Here is a 22,466-nt window from a genome sequence, read left to right as displayed (position 1 = left end):
CTTGCACTGTTGGTGGGAATGTAAATTGATACAGCCACTATGGAGAACAGTATGGAGGTTCCTTAAAAAACTGAAAGTAGAACTACCATATGACCCAGCAATCCCACTACTGGGCATATACCCTGAGAAAACCGTAATTCAAAAAGAGTCATGTACCAAAATGTTCATAGCAGGGCTTCCCTGGTGGCGCAGTGGTTGAGAGTCCACCTGCCGATGCAGGAGACATGGGTTTGTGCCCCAGTCCAGGAGGATCCCACATGCTGCGGAGCAGCTGGGCCCGTGAACCATGGCCGCTGAGCCTGCGCGTCCGGAGCCTGTGCTCCGCAATGGGAGAGACCACAACAGTGAGGGGCCCACGTACCGCAAAAAAAAAAAAAGAAAAAAAATGTTAATTGCAGCTCTATTTACAATAGCCAGGACATGGAAGCAACCTAAGTGGCCATCAACAGATGAATGGATAAAGAAGATGTGGCATATATATGCAATGGAATATTACTCAGCCATGAAAAGGAACGAAACTGAGTTATTTGTAGTGAGGTGGATGGTCCTAGAAACTGTCATTCAGAGTAAAGTCAGAAAGAGAAGAACAAATACCGTATACTAACACATATATATGGAATCTAAAAAAAAAAAAAAAAAAAGAAAGTGGTCATGAAGAACCTAGGGGCAAGACGGGAATAAAGATGCAGACCTACTAGAGAATGGACTTGAGGATATGGGGAGGGGGAAGGGTAAGCTGGGACAAACTGAGAGAGTGTAATGGACATATATACACTACCAAACGTAAAATAGATAGCTAGTGGGAAGCAGCCACATAGCACAGGGAGATCAGCTCAGTGCTTTGTGACAACGTAGAGGGGTGGGATAGGGAGGGTGGGAGGGAGGGAGGTGCAAGAGGGAAGACATATGGGGACATATGTATATGTATAACTGATTCACTTTGTTATAAAGCAGAAACTAACAAAAAGAAAAGTTATCTGTTGAAGTTCTCATGCATAGATGTTAGTAAGGGAATTGCTCAAACAGGAGGGTGCCTCTTCAATGGCGTTCTAATTCTAACAGTACAATTTTTCACTGAAAAGCCTATTTAAACTTTATACACTCTGGTGAATGTAGATGTCTTCTTTTCATCTTTGAAAATATCGTAGTGCTACTGGCATTGCCTTGTGCAATCCAGTCATGTCCAGTTGGAGAAAATACCAGTAGGCTAGCATCACTGACTCTTCCAGAGGATTAGTGAGAAATTAATCCATCAGCTCAACAAACAGCTGCTGAGTACAGACTCCATTCAAGTTGATGGCAGTAGAATGCTGAGAGACGCAGTGTGGAGGGAAGCGCCGCTGAAGCTCCGAGCTGATGATAACAGTACAATGTGGGCAATGGAAGGAGAGAAGGATTGGGGAGGGGGGCATCAGGAAGGAATCCTGAAGCTCTCAGGGCCTGGTGCAGATCTTGAATGATAAACAGACATTCTAGGCAGAAGAATCAACTGTTTTGTGCTTTTTATCCAATTATCCCCACCACAAATGGAAAAATCACACAATAAACCTGCTTACTATTTTTTGTATATCATTATCCAAGATATCAGCCCATTAGCAGAATATTCTTTACTCCAGAATATTCTACTCCATTTATGCTTTATTTGGACACATTTTGTTCTTCCAAGCCCATAAATTTTTTTTTAATATTTATTTATTTATTTTATTTTTGGCTGTGTTGGGTCTTTGTTGCTGTGCGCGGGCTTTCTCTAGTTGCGGCGAGCGGGGGCTACTCTTCGTTGCAGTGCGTGGGCTTCTCATTGCAGTGGCTTCTCTTGTTGTGGAGCACGGGTTCTAAGCACACGGGTTCAGTAGTTGCAGCATGTGGGCTCAGTAGTTGTGGCGCACGGTCTTAGCTGCTCCGCGGCATGTGGGATCTTCCCCAACCAGGGAACGAACCTGTGTCCCCTGCATTGGCAGACGGATTCTTAACCACTGGGCCACCAGGGAAGTCCCAAGCCCATAAATTCTTAAAGTGTCCCCCCTGGTGCTTACCCAGGCGGATTTGTTTTTTCATTTCATATTTATCCCAAGTCAGTAAACTGATGCTTCTAGGATATCCAGAGTTTGATCATTCTGATTATCATTCTGAATTGAAATGAGTAACTGATGAATAATGCCCTTTTCACACAAACTCTGAAGAGTCCCCAGGCTGCTAGTGCACACGCAGAGGTCATCCCCATTGTCTGCACTTTGTAGCACTGACTGGGGCCAGCGTGGCTCCTTTGTGCTGACCAGGACCATCGCACACCATCTATTTTGTCAGGCCTGACATCCCCTTTGCTTGAACTACTGCTTGATTGCCAGATTTGCTGTGTATAAAGTTTCTTACTGTGTCCTTGTCAGTTTTCTTATCTTTTGTCTTACAGCACTGCCAACGGAACACAACAGGCGAGCACTGTGAGAAATGTCTGGATGGTTATATCGGAGATGCCATCAGGGGAGCACCCCGCGTCTGCCAGCCGTGCGCCTGCCCCCTGCCTCATGTTGCCAAGTAAGTCTTAAAGAAAGATGGTCTCTTCTACCACTTATCTGCTTCATTTTTCTTTCTTTTTTTTCTCCCTATACAGAGTCCTAAGGTTTTTCCACAGTCAAAATTGAGTATCTCATGTTGCAATGAGACTGGAGAGGTATAGGAAAGTTTTCTAGCCTAAATCCACTTTCAGGAAAGCTTAAGCACTGCAGCATAGGTGATGACTCTGTTCCCTAAATATTGGGGGTGGGGTACGGGGCACATCACAAAAGTCAATGAAGCTTCCCAAGTTTTATAATCAAGGCTAGTCTCATCTTTTCTTGGCCATCCCTTGACCTAGAGAGATCACAACTGGTGATGCCAACAGACATTATAATTCGTCATTTTCAGTGGTAGTGTTTCTCCTGCTCCCATAGAGCAGACATTTTCTACATGTGGCGGCTAAGTAGGCTTTCAATCAGAAATAGAACACAGATAAACAGATGTGCTTTAGACCAGTCAGCTCATAGAAGATATCTGAGAAAATGAATTTTCACTTCTGGCTATGTTTCCTGAGTGAGAAGTTAAAGACAATACACGTGCATCTTAAGGGAAATAATAGGATTCTTTTCAGGCACATATATGTATACATCCAGTAGTTAGGTCATGACTAGCCATTTTATTGGCTGAAAAATGTAGAATGTAGAATTAAAATGATGTAGTGGTGTTTGGTTTTACAAGTATTCAACCAGTTCTCCAATTCTCTGACACCAGCTGGTGTCCTACAATCTAATCAAATCTGACACTAACCACTAGAGTTAGTGCAGACCCCATTGGTTAAGGGCTCAGTCCCACTTTGAAAGCCAGCCACAAGTTGGGGTCCCAGGCTACTCACTTTTCTGCCCAGCTAAGTACAAATTCAGGGGTCCCTTCAATGCCTCTCCAAGTTTGATAATTCTCTACAATGACTCACAGAACTCAGGAAAGCATTGTACTTACAAATACAGTTTTATTACAAAGGATACAACTCAGGACCAGCCAAATGTAAGAGACGCAGGGACATGGTATGGACAGGGAGATGGGAGGGAGCAGAGCCTCTGTGCACTTGCTCACCTGGCACACCACCTCTCAGCAAATCTGTGTGTTCACCAGCCCAGAAGCTCCCCAAACCTTGTTGTTCCGAGCTTTATCAAAGTTTCATTATAGTCATGATTGAATTATTGGTGATTGAACTCAATCTTTAGCCCCTCTCCCCTTCCATGAGGTGGAGGGAGGGATGGGGTTGAAAATTCCAACGCTACTACAGGAACCCTACTACAGTAGTAGGTTCCTCCCGCAGACCAGCCCACGTCCTGAAGCTACTGAGGGACCCATCGAGTCACCTCATTAACATAAACTCAAAGACCGTTGGGACTTCCCTGGTGGTCCAGTGGTTAAGAATCCTCGCTTCCACTGCAGGGGGCATGGTTCGATCACTGGTGAAAAAAAAGCCTTAAAAAAAAAGATACAATTGAAAAATTGGAAGGGACTCATTATGAATAACAAAAGAGAGCCATGTCACTAAGAAATTCCATGGATTTTAGGAGTTCTGTACCAGGAACCAAGACAAAAATCAAATATATATTTTTTATTATCCCACAAGTGGAAAAAGTAAAAAATCTAGGTTCGTATCTCTGCATTGGCACATTATAGCTGTGTTATTTTAGACGAAGTCCCTTCTCTCTATGTCTCACTTTCCATGAGATTTCAGGTCAGGGAAACTAGATTCAGATGTTAGCTTCATTTGTTGATTTGTTTAACCTGCTCTGGATCTCAGTTTTTCCCTTAGTAAATAAAAGTTTGTGTAAGGATCTGCCTCACAAAGTTGGATTAGGATAGCACGTGTGGAGCACTTGGGTTGGTGCCTCACACATAGAAAGGTGTATGTAGATGTTGGCTTTACTGAACACATACTTTATATTTTTTCTAATGCATTTTGCATACTCTATGTCAGGCACTCTTCTAAGTGTTTGGATGTAATATTTGCTTGATAGTTGTAGTAAAAATTAAATAATGCATATAAAATAATTTTTAAAAGGCCTGAATGCCTGACGCACAAACACACACACACACACTTCTTTTTTTTTCTTTTCTATTATGGTTTAATACAGGATATTGAATATAGTTCCCTGTGCTGTACAATAGGAACTGTTTATCCATTCTATATATAACAGTTTGTATCTGCTAATCCCAAACTCCCAATCCATCCCTCCCTCCCCCTTTGGCAGCCACAAGTCTGTTCTCTATGTCTGTGAGTCTGTTTCTGTTTCATAGATAAGTTCATTCATAGATAAGTGTCATATTTTAGATTCCACATATAAGTGATATCATCACACATACTTTCTTATAAAGAGAAAAAAGATGACAACCAAATTTCCCCCTAATGTTTTTTCCCTTTATTGAACACCAGTACCACCTAACATTTCACCTAGTAGCTTGTGATTTGTTCAAATCCTCTGATGAGTCTGACAGTCAGTGAAGAAGTCAGATGTTTTACAGCCCCATCTTTCTTTAGAAACCATTAAACTGTCTCAGCCTTTGCTTTGTGATTTTTCATGTCCAATGGTATTAATAATGTGTGCAAAATGGATGGTACTGAGAGTGGGAGTGGAATAAAACATTGTGTTCTATTATTTTCATTCAAGTGTGTCCTGATTTACGAGCTCCCTTTGCCTCATCTAGGTATATTCTTTAATTGTTCATTAATATTCTGCTCTAACATAGAGAATGGACTTGAGGACATGGGGGGGGGAAGGGTAAGCTGGGATGAAGTGAGAGAGTAGCATTTATATATATATACACTACCAAACATAAAATGGGAAGCAGCCGCATAGCACAGGGAGATCAGCTCGGTGCTTTGTGACCATCTAGAGGGGTGGGATAGGGAGGGTGGGAAGGAGACGCAAGAGGGAAGAGATATGGGGATATATGTATATGTATAGCTGATTCACTTTGTTATAAAGCAGAAACTAACACACCATTGTAAAGCAATTATACTCCAATAAAGATGTTAAAAAATATATATATTCTGCTCTAAAACATGAGTCTTAACCATATGTGATGAGGTGTTTAGCATGCTGCTCCCTTACCGTGGTATAGTTATTTTGTTAAATATATTCACCTCCAACTTTCTAATAACAGGTTTCACTCATTCTCCCGTATAAACAAAGATGTTATATAGCACCATCTGCTCAAAGCAGCTTTATAAGCTTAGAGCTGCAGTTTCTTTAGAAACTACCAGATGAATTAGAAAGGTAATCCCAAATTCTTCATTGTATTGTCCGACTTTTGTACTTTTTGCACCATTCATATGACAAGACTTCCTTATCCAAATTATAGGACATTAATGTCTTGAGATATAAGTCTTCTGGAGCCTCATTCCTATGGGCTGAGAAGTCTTGTCTACATAAAATCAACAAATATTAATCAAGCACTTATTATGTGCCAATCATGTACTGGTTGTTGGTCACAGTTGTGAATAAAACAGTTAAAAACTCCTGCCTTCATTAAAATGGATGAAATTACAGCAATATTTTGAAGCTTCTAAAGCAAATGACCTTTTTACCTTTGAGCCAGATTATCCAGCATCTTAGTTCATCAAGAAGCTCTTCTGAAGACTGTTAACTCTTTCAGATAAAAGAAGCAGAAACTTGCCAATCAGGTAATGAGCTTCTTGTCTGGAAAGAGGAAACACAGGTAGTTTCCATAGGCAACAAGAATCACCATTTCCACCCATGTTCTTTCTCTGCTGTGTGAGTGGATCCAGGTTCAAAAGAGCAATTGAGGGATTTAGGGAACAGGCTGTGCAGTTAAGTACATATTCACAGATGTAAAAGCTGAAGTCTCTAGAGCAGTGGTCCCCAAACTTTTTGGCACCAGGGACTGCTTTCATGGAGGACAATTCTTTCATGGAAGGGGCAGTGGGGGATGGTTCAGGCGGTAACGCCAGCGATGGGGGAGCGGCAGATGAAGCTCCGCTTGCTTGTCCCCTGCTCACCTCCTGCTGTGCGGTCCAGTTCCTAACAGGCCTCGCCCATACCGGTCCTCGGCCTGGGGGTTGGGGACTCCTGCTCTAGAGGACAGATTTGAGGTGGAAAAACCTGCTGAAGATTAACACAAAAGCAAAAATATATGACCTATAAGTAAAGAACATTAAGTGGGAGTGTGGAGGAATTGGGAACCGTGGAAGAGACCTGCTTTCTCTGTAGTGGCAATAGTTCTACTTCCTGAAATCCCTTGGGGGAGAGAACTGGATACAGAAAGCGGGGGTGGGGTGGGGTGGGGTGGGGGGATAATGTGTGATCATAGAACAGGACAGATTTGCCTGGATCCTATAAAGTGCTAGTCTTTGATCTGGCCTTATTATTGACTGAGTTAACTAATCTCAAATACTAATTAAATATCATAAAAAATCAAACTCCCCACTGCCTCTTTCAGCTTTTCTTAAAATTCATATTTCTATTTTCTATAAAAAATCAAAGTGCCAGGACTTTTATTTGAGATTTCAGAAAGGCACCAAGTGTGGAATCTGAATTACACTTTGAAAGATATGCAGGTTGAGCCTACAGACCCAGGATTTGGATCTCCAGATATTACAATAGCCACATCAGAAGGCAAGGAAGTGATGCTTGAGGGAGTTTTGCAAACAAAGAGTGCTGAGTCTGTTTTCCTTTAAGTTCCCTGAGGGTTTTCCAAGAACAAAAGACTCCCTTCCACTTGGAGAGGGCACCATGGTTATTAGTGTGGGCTGAGAAAGGTGCAGTGTTTTCATTTCCCTAGCCCAAAACAGACTTTAGCCTAAGCAAAATATAAACAATTAATGCTGATGGAAAACGGAAAAGGAACCCTCAGCGGCTCTACTACCTCTGAGTCTCCCTCCACCAAGACCAATAGTCACACAGCTATTCCCAGGGACCATTTGCACAGAGCTCATTTATTTATTTTAGGGTTGGCCAGACATCCTCCATGTCTACTAATAATTGCTCCAAACAAGGAAAACATCATCTGTTTGAAACTGTAGGACATGAGCTCAAAGCAGACAACTCCAGGCAGGTATTTCATTCCTTCAAGCCATGGGTGGGCTGCTGGGCGGAACATCTTCAAAGAAACATGCATGTGGGTTTTCATGTTCTGGACACTTAACTGATACTGTTTCTTTAAGTAGGCTGAGGAATAAGAACAAGCAAAATAAAGGGTAAATGCCAAAGAAATGTAACTCATTGGAATGTTTTTAACCAGACTATTAGAGAAAATAAATTGTATGTACTGCCTTTCACTGAGAAGCACATTTGTTTTCTGACTGATTTTATAAATATTTTCACACAAAGCAAACATATCCATTTGCTTTCCTCCAAAGATGGTTAGGTCTTTGCTGATACATGCAGGAATGTGAGAACAGCAGGTCACACTCCATGGATTGTACAGTACCTAAGCCAAAACTAATTTAAAAGTCTTAAAAATTTTGTACACCCTCCTCATGGAGATGGATTCATGTGTCAGTGTAGGTAGAATTTTCAAAACATATGGAGAACAATATTCCATTTCCCTTGCCTTCATAATTAAGATAGTTATTTATTCTGCTGAAACAATATATTTATTTGTTTTCTGTCCTGTGTCCTAATTTTTATTATCAAAAAAAAGAAGAATCAAGAGAGTGGGTTTCATGAACTAGAATCCTTTTACTATGGGTCCTATTTCTTGCTTGAGTACTTGCTTTATGACTTTGATCAGCTGAGCCAGTCCCTGCACCCGTTATTCCCAATCTTTAAGGTACACATGAAAGAAATTAAGGTTTTGTGGAGATTATAAAGCATAGTTTAGAATTGGTTCATGACCTTGAAGAGTGAAAGAGAGCTAGTGCAGAAAAAAAGGGGGAAACTTTCAAGTGAATACACAGAAAGTGGTAGGAATAAGAGAAAATTCTCATAGAAATCTAAAATCACAGGTAAAATTTACTTATTTTACTCTAGCTTTAGGATATGTGTTTTACATTTGCATTAAAAAATATATACATATATATTTATACGTACACACATACACATATACCTGATGTTCTGGAAATTCCCACTGTTTCAAGTAAAAATAATAAAGTGCCCCTATGGAAAAATAAATGAGGTAGACATGGGAAATGGTGTCACCAGTGGTGTGTCACTTTCTGTCTGAGCCTGATAGTCTGAGCTCTCCTGAAAGGAGGAAGATTTAATTTAACTGAAGCAAATAATTGCACCCATTTGAACTTGAGGGGACCAAGGTAGAGATGATCTAATCAAAATCAAAAGTTAAGGGCTTCCCTGGTGGCGCAGTGGTTGAGAGTCCGCCTGCCGATGCAGGGAACACGGGTTCGTGCCCTGGTCCAGGAGGATCCCACATGCCGCAAAGCGGCTGCGCCCGTGAGCCATGGCCGCTGAGCCTGCGCGTCTGGAGCCTGTGCTCCGCAAAGGTAGAGGCCTTAACAGTGAGAGGCCCGCGTACCGCAAAAAAAAAAAAAAAAAAAAAATGTTAAGACAGTCTCTTCAATGATGTATGGAATTGACTTCTAATATTCTCTTTCAATTCCAGTTTTGCAGAATCCTGCTATAGGAAAAATGGAGCTGTTCGGTGTATTTGTAAAGAAAACTATGCTGGACCTAACTGTGAAAGGTAGGCTACTGAAAGTCACCATGTGCTATGGGGGTCAAAGGAAACTTCCTGTTTCTTACACTCATCAGCTCTTCCATGCTCTCGTTCAGTAGGTCTTAAGAAGAGGGAGTGGGAGATAGCATTTCAGAACCCCTTTGGGGAGCGTTCCCAAATCCCATGCCTCATATACAGCTATGAGAATGCTCCCTAGGTGTCCAGGGCTACATCTCAGGATAAATGGGTAAGGAAAGAGGAAAAATGAGTATGCGTATTTTGAAGAGATTCTCTAGATGGTTTTGGTAACAGTCCTCTCTCTCTCTCTCTCTCTCTCTCTCTCTCTCTCTCTCTCTCTCTCACTGAGAACCAGTAGTACAATTAATGTCCAAAGAGAGAGAGAAAGTCTTCTTCAGTGATTCCTTTTTTATCAACTGGTCAGTTATTAGAGTGATACATTGAAAAAAAGCACAAACCTATTATTTAACCTATTCTTTATACCATCTCCTCTCCTGAAAAGTAAACTAATTCCATGAGTTTGGATTTTCTGAATCCCTTTTTGGTATTTACACCTAACACTCTTTTTTAAGTTGCTTTGGGCTTTGCTCAAACAAGAATGGCCTTGGCAAGCAAGGGTGCAAGACTCCCACTGAATGATTCCTGGCAAGACGTTTCCCATCCTCCCTCAGCTGCTCACAGCTTTCTAAGGTAAAAGTGCTTTCACTGAAAGAGTCTCACAGAGAGGCCTTCTTATTTTTAACATAAATGCCATTAATATCCTCCCCACTGTGTTTAGGCAGTGAAATGATGTGTGGTGTCCTCAAGACAGGGAGGGAAGGGGCAGAAGGGACCGGTCAGACATACAGTCCCACATCCCCACATCTGCAGCGTGCTCACTTCACCGCAGCATGCTGCTTACTGCCCTGGGTGGAACTCAAAGATTCAGCCTGGGTCTCAAAAGGTAAACCTTAAATACCGTCTCATTTCCGAGGAAAACACCCTCCATCTCTAAAAGTGTAGCTCTGGAACTCTTTTTAAAAAGCCACAGTGTCTATGGTACATAGAAAAATCACTGTATTTTGAGGGCATTGTTATTGTGATTATTAAATTTGCAAAATGTGGATAATTCTTTTACTAAAGAGCTGTGGGATTTTCCCCCTTTTACTGTAAGAGAAGAGGGAAGTGAAAGGTGAGGGACCATATGAATGTCATCCTTTAAGAGGGACTTCTAGAGATGATCAGATGACCCTCGGCTGATTAATGTTGGTGACACGCTTTTTCTGTATTTCCTTATTTGGGGACCCAGGAACATGAGCCACCTGATTTACTCATTATCTGGCTCAGTGGGGGTGAGAGGATTGTTCATCAGCCAGGGATGGAGATTTTTCTCCTCAGTGTCTGAGGTTTAACTCAGTTTACTCAGATAAGGATTGAGCAATATTACCAGCTAATGGGTGTCGTATGGCTCCTGAAGGGGGAATTAATGGCCTTAAATAGAGTCCTGCTGACCAAATGCAAGTTCCTCCAGAAGTGAGTAACCTCAGCCCTAAGGGCTCAGTCCTACAAAATCACACAGAGGTGCGGATTAGGGTTCTGTCAGTGACAGTGGGGGGCCTGGCACAGGACATCATGCCCACCTCACATGTGGCATTGTAGATGATAAATCCCCTGGCCCACATCAGAGGTTCCTGGAACCTGCCATTAATCAGCAAGGCTCAGTCAGATCTGCTGCTTAGCCTGGACCTGGATTGATGGGATGGAGGAGAGAGCACTAGTTTGGGAAGTGGAAGTACCGTGTTGAGATGTAGCATCAGCCTGCGTGGCTGTCTCTCAGCTGTAGCCCTTTATGGTCTCCTGGGCAAGTTATTTGATCTCTAAGTGGCTATTTCCACATCTCCAGAAAGGAAAAAATGAAAATACCCACCTCATAGGACTGTTGTGAGTAATACTGTGAAGTTTTTAGTATGGCACCTGGCACTTAATAAATGCTCAATAAAAATTAACTGGTGGGCTTCCCTGGTGGCGCAGAGGTTGAGAGTCTGCCTGCCGATGCAGGGGACACGGGTTCGTGCCCCAGTCCGGGAAGACCCCACATGCCGCAGAGCGGCTGGGCCCGTGAGCCATGGCCGCTGAATTTGCACGTCCGGAGCCTGTGCTCCGCAGCGGGAGAGGCCGCAACGGTGAGAGGCCCGCGTACTGCAAAAAAAAAAAAAAAAAAAATTAACTGGTAACAGTACGAGTCATTGTGCCTATTGTCCTGTTGCCACTGCTGGCATAATGTGTGCTTGGGACAAGCTGGCTCATTTCCCTGAATCTCAGTTTCCTTAGCTAGAAATAGTGCCCTTTATTGATTGTTTCCTATGTCCTCTCTCAGCCTCATAACTACCCTGAGAGGAGGTCGTATTTTGCATATGAGGAAACTGTGACTTATCTAAAGTCACATCACTGCTAAGTGGGGGAACCAGGACTTGGAAAGTTTGGCTTAAAAATCTGGATTCTTCCATTCTGCTTTTTCCGAATGTCTTCTAAGAGTCTCCTATTTTAAACATTGACAATTAATGAATTAGATGAACTTCTGATATGGAGGAGAAAAATGGTTAGTCTGTTAAGTAGATTCCCTTTGACAGGAGGCTGCATTTACAAAGGTGCTGGAAGTAAGCATCCCTTCTAAGGCCTTTCATCTGCATTGGGGGAGGATCACTTTGAGCAACTTTCATTTCTTCTCTTTCCCATCCACCCTTCCTCTCACCCTGTTCTTTTAAAAAGAATCCACTGAGGTCTTTTACATCAAAAATTGACCTGACAATCCAGGTAACTCTTTTTCAAAATAGAAATGACCACACAAACAGATGGGTGGGAAGAGTAGGGATGCAATACATCTAAGACATGTTCTCTTGTCCTCATGAAGTCAAGGCTAGGGGAGGAGACAAACCTGAAAACCATTCATTGCAAGACAGAAAAAATGAAAAGCTAAAGAGAGGGCAAGGAGAGGCTCTTCAAAAGCATAGTGAGAGGAGTGGTTTCCTTCCCACAGGGGAGCTGGATCATCCCACAGGAGGTGGCCTTAACTGCTTTTGATTTGTTTGACTCTGGGACTGAGAGGGGGTTTCTGTTTTGAGTTTACTCATCAAGTTGTTAAATTGTCCCAATTAAACTTCATCTAATATGTTTTCAATGAATTTGTAAACTCAGATCTCTCCACAAGATCTTTCCAAAATATGCCGCTGATTTGCATGGATATCTGTCTCATTAGTTCAAACAAGAACACTCTGGGTGTTTCTGTACCTAAAGATCATTTAATCGGGGTGATTTTCAAGTCTGACTGTGTGTAAGTATCTCCTGGAAACCTTTGGATTCCCTAGCCCTCCCTCACCCGCTCCGTGCCCCACTGAAAAGAGACCTCTCAGGTGAGGCCTGGGGACCCATATTTTGACTCCCCGTTGGGTTCTCACACCAGTCCTCTCACTGACTTGTGAACTACTGCTCTATTTCAACCTTTAATACCACACCCGCAAAATACAAAACAGTGATTCTCAAACTGGGGCTCAAGAGCCACTGACTGGTGTCCTTGGAAATATTCGTAGAGGTTCATGGGTTCTCAGTGAGTGTTTTCTTAATTTTGTGTTTCATTTCAGTGATAATCTTGAGAAAAAAGTTCATTGAAACATGTTCTGGACTTTCTGAAGTACCATTTTATAATAAAGGGGGATCTATCTGCCTCAGAGCTGAGGAGAAAATAATGGCTGATGGTGTGTCAGTGAGACATTACAGACAACTGGAGGCCGAATGACATGACAGTGAGGCACACAGAGTCATGACATAGCACAGGGCAGGTCATGCATGCTGAACTCAAACAATCCTCTACCACATCACATTGCAAGTAACCATTCAGTTGCAACGACATCATCCGTTGCCTTGAATTAAAACTGTTCATTTGAATTCGATCCATTTTATAGTTTTGTTTTATTTGGAAAATTTATCTTGGTTTTTCAAGATGTATACAAGTCATAGACATAAGGAGTTACTACTTAGTTTTATGTTTGAAATATTTAAAGGTAATTTAAATGAACACTGGAAGAGATATTCTGTATGAATGTTTTTCTTTTCACAGGGATCCATACTACATACAATTTTGAGCAACACTGGTCTAAACATAAGACACGAGCCTCTTCTAGTAGTGTGCAGAACAGCTCAAAGCACGCCTGTCTTCCCAGTAAGGTCCATGTTACTTAGCCTGCTCTGGGTCCTGCCTGACTCTTCCCAAAGTCCTTTCTCACCTCACAATTTAAACTCCCCATGCTGGACTTGCTGCTCTTAAAATCCACCAGGTCAACTGAAGAGCTTACCACATTTTATTACATTTAGATGATGATAAAAATAATAACTGACATTTATTGAGAGCTTACTCTATGCCGGGCGCTGTTGTAAGCAGTTCACTTGCAATGATACATTTAAACTTCAGAATAAAATCCTATGAGATACCATTTTCATCCTTATTTACAGAGAAAGAATGTGAGACACAGAGAGGTTAAGCCACTTGTTCAAAATCAAACAATTTTTTTAAATCTCATTGAAATATGAGCTTCTCAGCAGAAGTAGCATCTTATTTATTTCTCTATCCATTCTTCCTCCATTGCAGTGTCTAAAACATTGTAGGCACTGAGTTATATTTGCTTCAATAATACTTTTTTAAAACCCCAGAATTTTTAATGTTCCTTTAAGAAGGCACGATGTAGTGACAAGAGTCAGTCACTTCTTGCCCCATTTGATCCCCCACTTCCCACCCCATGCCTGGAAAATCAAAGACCCAGAATAGAATAGAGGTTGCAAATGGAAGTCATCTTCTGATGCAAATAATTATAAAATGCACAACCGAATGGACAGGCGTTTTGAATTCTCATTCTCGTTCCAGAATGACCTTCCCTCTGCTCCTAAGTAGTACATTTTAAAGATGAGGGACCTGAGACTCAGAGCCATGAAGAGACTTAATCTAAGGTCACACAATTGACCCTCAATGTTCAACACAAAGTTTTCAGTTAATAAACATATATGATGTCAATGCCTTAGTATTCCACATTGTCTCTTGCGGCAGCTTTAACAGTGTACCTTTATCCATTCAATTCTGCAGGGGATTGAGAGACATGCTAAAATCGTATGAGGTTTTATCATGTGGATCTTATTGCTTAAGGATCAGGAAAGAAGAATGGGGCAAATTAAAGCAAATTCAGGGAGACCTGAAAATCCTAACAGGAAAGGCCGAACATAGTATCATCAGGGACGATGATGACGGTGATAATGATTTTGATGATGACCTTGATGTTAGAAAACAATAATAAAGAGGAGGAAGAAGAAGAAGAAGCTAACGTTTATTGAGGCTTATATTATGATTCAGGGCTTTAGTCTGATTCTTTCTGCAGGCGTCAAGTTTTTCAAACTTAAGGTATCAGCCCTGTTATCTGTATAGAATTCTTATTACTCCCTACTCTCTGCCCTGCCGCATTTCTGGATTCTGGCCCTGTGACCTGGAATGGGTTACTTATATTTTCCTAGCCTTAGCTCCCAGTCATTCGTAGAGAAGTAGAGAGCATTTATATGGCACCTACTATGTAACAGGTGCTTTTTTTTTTCTTCATTTAATTTAACCCAGATGACAGCTACAGAGTGACATCCCCGCCAGAAAAGCTTCTATGCCACCTGGGCTGGGAATTTTGGCACTTTTGATAAAAGCATTCAGTAAGAGGTATATGGCCTTGGGAAGAGAAGAAAAGGAGAAGGAGCAGAGGAGAGGGAAAGCACTACAAAAATTCCCAAAATAATAGTTTTTGGTCAAAAGCATTTTTTTCCAAAAAACGTATCTTTTTGTTTTCCATTTTTCCCAAATGATATGATCACTGACTGAAATGACAAAGTTTGTATGTCACAGTTCTTTCATTTACACTGTAATTTTATCAGCTCTATTTTCTCCAAGTGAATCAAGTCATTAATAAAGCTAGAAACAAGATTATGGAAGAAAATAAAAGTGCACCAGTACTGGGTACCTGGGCTCCAATGCTGACTCTAAATCCGACTCCTTGTCCTTTTGTATCCTTTGTAATTTGCTCTTCGAGGACAGGAATTAGGTGTATTAATAGATAGCATTTAATTACTCAACTGTTATATCATTAATGGACTTATTAGTTAACTCATTAATGCCAGATTTGTGGAGTGGAAAGAGCATAAGCTTGGAGTCCCATACGATGCTTGAGCCCTGAAGCAGTGAACCAATTGTCCAGCTTCTCCACGCTGTAGTTTCCTCATCTATAAAGTCAGGGTTAGAGGGTGCCATGAGTACAAAACCTTCGTGTGCTCATTCTATAAAATCTGTAGGGTTGAAGTTGGGACTGTGACTTCAGAATTGCCTCTGAGCCTACCACCAAAAGATATTCTTGAAATTCAAAGTAACTCAAAGTAGGTTTCCACTGTGGTTGAGATTCTGACTAGTAGAAGACCAGGGAACCACCTATGGAGATCAAATACAGTGGAATTAAACAGAGAAAAGAAAGCAACTGGCATCTGGCTTCTGTGAGCTTGGACAAGTCCGTGCACTCCCAGACCTCAGGCTTCGCAGCTGCACACTGAAGTGGCAGATCTGAGTCCCATTTTAGTGAGCCTAAGTATCTAATATTCTGTTTGGTGAACTGCGCACGGGATAGAAATTCAATCCAGCCATCTGTTCCATAGAGGAATGATTTATGCTGACTTGGGGACAAGAGGGCCTGTGAAGCAAAGGTACAAAGACATGAGTATGAATAATAAAATTTATCAAACATTTCCTCAGGGGGATGTCTCTTTGTGGGTTGTGTGGCACTTACATTCATTCTTATCTTTTTCATAGTCCTCGACTTCTAGAGTTTGTGTAATTATGCCTAATTCTTTTCCTTTTCTTTCAGTGCATAGGCTATGTGTTTTTCCTCTTCCTGTCTCTTTGTGCCTTACACAAAATAGACATGAATTGTCCTTCTGTTGGATGAATTCACTCATTCATTTATAGCAGTAGCAGTGTGGTCCAGGGCAGAGCAAAGGAAAGAACATCAGGGTCAGAAGGTCTGGGTCTTACGCTGTCACTTCCTAGCATGTGAGCCTGGAAAACCAAAGTAGCCTCTCAGCCTCGGAATGCCAAGCCTGTGTGCCCTACCTCCCAGGTGTCTGTGGTAACTAAATGAATTTACCTGGGTGAAGTCATGAGATACGTTGCAAGTGACTGAACATACACCATCATTACAACTACATCAAAAAACTGAGACATAGGAATAAAACCTGGAAAAACATATGCAAAATGTTGAACAGTGATTGTTAAGGTCTTGGGATTACAGATGTGATTTTTTTTTCATTTCTCTATTTTTCAAATCTTCTGAATCATGATTCTTTTACTTTAAATGGAAGCATTTAAAAAGGTGGTGTCCTATTATTGCTGGCTGGGTCTTATTGGTGTCCTTGGAAAGTCTTCTCTTCCTTTCCACTCCCAAGGCATAGGTCCCACCCCAGGCCCTCCCCACCCAACCCTGGTCTCCCATTCCAGCCCCGAGTCCATCCTGAACTCTGATGCCAACACCAGCTTCATTCACCATCACTTTTATCACTCAGAAACCTTCACTGGCTCTCTTCTTTTTCTTTCTCATCAAAACTAACTCCTGTGCCTGACCTTCAGCCCCATGACGGTGTGACTGCACATTCCTTCCAGCCACTCCCAAAGCATCTTCAGCCCACCTTAGCCAGTCTTCAACACTGATTTAGGTCCATAGCAGAGAGGGGGCCACAGCCAGCCAAAAAGTGTGTAGTTTGCCTCAAAAAGTATTCTTACAAAGTTTGAGCCAACCTTTAAAAACTGAGATTTCACATAAAAATCCGAATTTCAACTTTTTCCTTTAAAAATAAGATCTGACAACATAGATCCTTCATTCCCTCAAGGCTACAGTATAGAAACAGTTGATAGGAGCTGAGAAGCAGCTACCCCCTTAGATGGGGCCTGTGGGCCCATCACTCAGAGCAGGGCCTCTGCTGGCCGACAGGTTACCTTTTGGAAAAAGTAGAGAAAGGGTCTTTTCCTCTGGTCAGAGGCAGCCCCCCCTCCCCCCAGAGTGCATAGCTTGGCAAGGCCAGCAAAGGCTGGAAGTAGTTCACCCTCTGCTCTCCACCTGGGCTGGAGTCTCTCATTAAGGCCAGCTGGCATGACCGTAGGACTCAGCTCTGCCTCCACAGCAAATGCAGTTAGGTACCTGGCCTCTGTAGGCTCATATATCTGAAACATACAGAATAATGGCCATCTGGCCCCAGCTCTGTTTATCTGTGGTACTCCCAGCTCTGCCCTCTGCTTTGTCTCCACACTGTCTTCCTTCAGTCACAAGATGGCTGCGAGAGCTAAGCGTGCTGCCTGCCTCTTCATTCACCTGCAGAGGGAGAGAAGACCTTCACACAACCCTCAAACAAGAGCTCTGAGCTCCACTCCAGCTGAATCACTCCTGAGCCAAACCATTTCGGCCAGGACAATGCCAGGCACTGGTTGGCTCAGGTTTATGTTATCAGAACAATTCACTATGGCAAGGTAGAATACATACCAGTGTTTCTCAGTAAAGGTATTACTAACATTTTGTCCAGGACAATCCTTAGCTATGCCCTAGTGGCATATCTCACGGCCAAATGTAGCATATCTAGTACCACCATCGTATGCCAGCTGTGCACCCCAGTCATTGGAGTGACCAGAAATGCCCCCACCCTGGTCATATCCAGACACTCCTGCACCTGAAGGTCTCGCCGAACTGAATGGGCTGCAACACAATGAGGAGGGGTAGTTCCTTAAAAACAAAGTCTGGTCCTATTAGGAAGATGGGAGAGTGGGAATTAGTTCTGGGAGAGCAATACACAAATATTCATTACACTTTCTTCTAGGTAGGAAAGAAGCTAAAAAGGAAGAAAACTATGGTTGCTAAATTTTTAACATGTGATTCCCCTTCAGATGTGCTCCTGGTTACTATGGAAACCCCTTGCTGATTGGAAGCACCTGTAAGAAATGTGACTGCAGTGGAAATTCAGATCCTAACCTGATCTTTGAAGACTGTGATGAGGTCACTGGCCAGTGTAGGAATTGCTTACCCAACACCACCGGATTCAAGTGTGAACACTGCGCACCTGGCTACTATGGGGATGCCAGGAGAGCCAAGAACTGTGCAGGTATGGTTCTGTGCATGCTGCAGCAGCTCCCCAGCCAGCACATGTGTGATAGGAGCAGGGTCTCTGTCAGTGCTGGATTTAGATGAATTTATCTTGGGGAAATATTGCAATTACCCCCTTGACACTTTTCCAGGGCAATATAGGAATGTGCATCCCATACTTCTAGGGGTAGGTATTTTTATCAAGACTAATGTAGCTTAGCTCATGGGTAGAATGAACCATGAGACACTAACACTAGTGAACTTTTATCTTATCATCTTTATGTCCTTTCAATTTTGATCAAATAAGTAAATCAGACTTCCACAGATTACCTGTCATTGACCAGAGGACTGAATGAAAGTTTGCATGTTTGACATCAATTTTCTTACTCTGCAAGCTATGTGTCTCTTTTTAGTTACGTTTGGTAAAATCAACATTTCAGTGAAATAGATTAGCAAGCCATAGGTAGTTTAATCATCCCCCTATTTCCTCAAATTATCAGAGTAAATATTTCAGGGATAATATAAGAAATCTTCCTGGTCAGACTTCAGTTAGACTGAAAGGTACAAATTTTATTCAGGATTTCTCCAATCCATTTGCCTCAGAGAGTGAAGCTCTTCAGAAGAAAAGTTAAATTGCCTTCCTCTAGGACTAAAGGGAGGCTGAGACTGAATATTTCTTCTCTTATGTGACTTTGAGGGGAAGAAGAGTGAGGGAGAGTTATTGTGCTCTTGTGGCATGCTTCAATTGGAGATTCTCTCACTGAAACAGATTTCCACTTGAAGAGATTTTTAAGAAGTGAAGAGTTTGAAATTGAGAAGAAAACAAATATGATCTGCAGAAGCAATACAAGTAAACATGTTTCCAGGAAAGCTATGTGCACAGAAGCGTAACCCCGAGAATAACAGAGTGGAGAGAGGAGCTCTGTGCCCAGTCAGACTAAAGAGAGAGAAAGTGGGCATCAGAAAGAGTGTTGGCAAAATCAAAGACTTAAACATTGACATCCTGATTCTCAAAATATTGACTCATATCAATGTCAACTCATGTTTAAGTTACAGAGATGCAGATCAGTCTTAGAAAAGAAGCTGATGCTAGAAGCAATAAAGCATGATCTTGCTGAATTGTTTAATCTACATTTTGTGGAACATTAAACAGCCAAAATGTAATAAATGTATGTTACCCTTGAAGCTAATTTTTTATGATTATTCTGTTAAGACAGTTAAGAGGTGGGAGGAAATTCACAATTCCAGCTTATTGCTAGCCTAGATAGCTTAAGAAATCCTTTGTAAATATTAAAAATTAATCTCCACTCCAGAAGCAGCCACATAGCACAGGGAGATCAGCTCAGTGCTTTGCGACCACCTAGAGGGGTGGGATAGGGAGGGTGGGAGGGAGACGCAAGAGGGAGGAGATATGGGGATATATGTATATGTATAGCTGATTCACTTTGTTATACAGCAGAAACTAACACACCATTGTAAAGCAATTATACTTCGATAAAGATGTTAAAAAAAATTAATCTCCACTCCAAAACTCAGTGGAAAATGAACAGTCTAGTGAGATTGGGGTTTTGTTTTTGGTTTTTTCCAAAAGGCATTCTTGAAAATTATCAGTAGATTAATAATGGGCACCCAGATCTTCTAAATCCATGTAAATATGGTCCTAATTCTTTCCACGACATTGTTGCTAGCTATCCCACTGATAGCTGTCATTTGGAGGTTTGGAGTCAGTCTTGCCAAGAGTCAAGCACTGTGGGACCCAAGAATCGCTCTTGGGTCTCCTCGCTCACACCTGGCAGTAATCAAACCTGGAGCTGGATTAACTGGAGAATTTGACTGTGATGAAAGGATGGCTTTCAGATTCCAGCTGAATGATGGACTCTGTGATCATTTTGTACCTTATGAAACTGACCAGGAGCTCTTTGGACTGAAGCAGTTGCAGAGTCATGTCAGAATCTCAAATAGTTGGGAAAGGAATCCTAGAACATTTAGATTTACTTTTGCCCCAGGGTCACCTTTGAAAATCTCCCTGAGCTGGGGCTTAATTGGGTGAGAGGAATAATCACTAAATCATGTATTCCACACGATCTTAAGAAAGAATATAATTAATCCCCATTGAAGAATTATATACCGATAGCCAGTATTTCTACAAACCACAAAAACATTGCCATATTTTAGGCATTAAGAAATGAATCCCTAATCTCTTGTTTTTGTTTCCCACAGTGTGCAGTTGTGGGGGAGGCCCATGTGACAGCGTAACCGGAGAATGCTTGGGAGAAGGTTCTGAACGCCCTACAGGCATGGACTGCCCAACCATAAGTAAAAATAACAGTACATGATTGACTAACCCCACTTTCTCTAATGTGCTGCAGGTGTAGGATTAAGAAAAGCTATGCAATACTCTCTCTAGAAACTGCCTGAGTCCAACCCTTGGCTTTAACCCTGTCTGTGTCTCAACCAAATGGACCCTAAACAAAAGACATTCAGTCCACTTGATTCCAATGGGCAGATAGGTGATTTACATTTAAACAGCTCTATTTTAGAAAATTTATTTTATCAAGTCTTTAAGTTCGGCATCTTACTTAGTAGGTAAAGGCTAAGTTGGAAATACAGTTCCCAGTGACTGAGTTCATTTTAGCTCCTTTTTCTATATTATCTCTTCATGTCCTCAGATAAAGTAATACACAGACTACGCTTTACAACATTGGGGAAACTGAGATGCCAAGAGATTTAAGTGGCTTTTCTCAAATCACTCTAAATCTGAAGTGGCACCAGAAATATAATATTCAGGCCTTATGAAATGGAGCTGCCTTTTCTTTCCTGCCCCTCTGGTTATTCAAATCATGAGTATTCCTAATGGTGCAAGAACCTGCTGAAACATTTCAAAACAAATGCCCAGACCCGGTCTCAATGACTTCTCAAGCATCCTTCAAGCCCTTAGCCTAGAGAAGTCCATGATTGATTTTTTAGAAGGATTTAAGGAAAGCTTTGCCTTAGAAAACCTTCTATCAAGAAAGTAATATTTGGCTTTAGGTAGAGTGGTTTAAAGACTGCTTTAATATTAGATATCCCTTCCCCCAAACAAAAGTATCTTGGCCACTCAGTCCCTCTAGGCACAAGAGATTAATATTACTGAAGGTGACATAGGATGAGAGGCACAAGCAGGACAGAGTTTATACACTGACAGCATAGGTGACCCCCTAAGCAAGGTCACTTTAAAGACATCAATGTGCCTGCTTGGCCCTATGCATCTTTTCCGCCAGCCTGATGTACTGGCTGGGGAGCCATTCCTTTGAGAGAGCATATGAGGAAGTCTGCGTTGAACTTCAAATAACAAATTAACATATTAACAACCATTAACACTTTAGTCTCCATTTATCAGTTCTCTAGAAGAGAGTGCAGTCTGGGGGAAAGAGATTGGGAACAGAAAAGTTTCAAAGGGTGTCCTTTGTGTGTGTGTCACAGGAGGGCGCTGGGCCCTGGGGGTGATGACAGTGGTCAGAGGAGCTCAAACGTGAAATGCAGGAAGCAGCGAGAAACTGCCACCTACCTAACCATGTGTGCAGGTTCGTCAGCTATCAGGGAGTGATATTCGCAAACAGTGATGTCCTGCAGACCTGCTTCTGCTGAACCATTCATCCCGACAGGAGGTCGGGCCATGGGGAGGCGCTGAGACGTCCCTGGGGTGAGGTGAAGGCATTAGAGCCTGAATAGGCAGTAAGAAAAGCTGCCAGGAGAGGGGGAATACCTGGCACATTCCATCTTCACTAGCCGGCACCAAGCAGAAGCCCAAAGCCTGACATGGAGAGAGTCATCCCAGATAGCTTTCCTACCACCAAAGAAAAGTGGAGAGAGGGTTCTCCTTTGCCACCCATCTCTCAGATGCCTTGCCCTTTGTGCTTCCTTTCTTTCTCAGTTCAGCCTTTAGTGTTCATGTTAACCTAATTTTCAGTTGCATGTGTTTGTTTTTTTGTTACGTTTTAAGTGCCCGATTAACACTTTACCTCATCTTAGGCCCTACTCTGTTTTGAGTGTAAGGACTAGTTCCTGGCCCAGAACAACTCCTCAGGAAACAAAATTACAAGTAGTATTAACCAAGAAAGTGCATATAATAATCGACTTAAAGCAGCATGCTTCCCA

The 22,466-nt window shown here is 42.0% G+C and overlaps 1 protein-coding gene across 3 annotated transcripts in view; it reads left to right on the top strand.

Moving 5' to 3' along the window:
• The window catches only part of LAMA4 (laminin subunit alpha 4), a 161,013-nt gene that overhangs the window by 48,970 nt on the left and 89,577 nt on the right, over positions 1-22,466 (top strand). For 2 of the 3 annotated variants that reach the window (XM_029223945.1, XM_029223944.1), the window contains exons 4-7: positions 2,408-2,532; positions 9,088-9,168; positions 18,134-18,348; positions 20,550-20,645. In XM_029223945.1, coding sequence (XP_029079778.1) covers positions 2,408-2,532; positions 9,088-9,168; positions 18,134-18,348; positions 20,550-20,645 — 517 coding nt within the window. The remainder of the gene's footprint in view (positions 1-2,407; positions 2,533-9,087; positions 9,169-18,133; positions 18,349-20,549; positions 20,646-22,466) is intronic. The other variant, XM_029223946.1, reaches the window with a different exon arrangement.

The sequence above is a fragment of the Monodon monoceros genome, unplaced genomic scaffold (assembly GCF_005190385.1).
Source record: "Monodon monoceros isolate NGI ecotype Baffin Bay Population unplaced genomic scaffold, NGI_Narwhal_1 Super_Scaffold_15, whole genome shotgun sequence".
Classification (NCBI taxonomy): Eukaryota; Metazoa; Chordata; class Mammalia; order Artiodactyla; family Monodontidae; genus Monodon; species Monodon monoceros.
The sequence above is the reverse complement of the archived record's forward strand: the minus strand, read 5'-3'. Positions and strand labels throughout refer to the sequence as shown.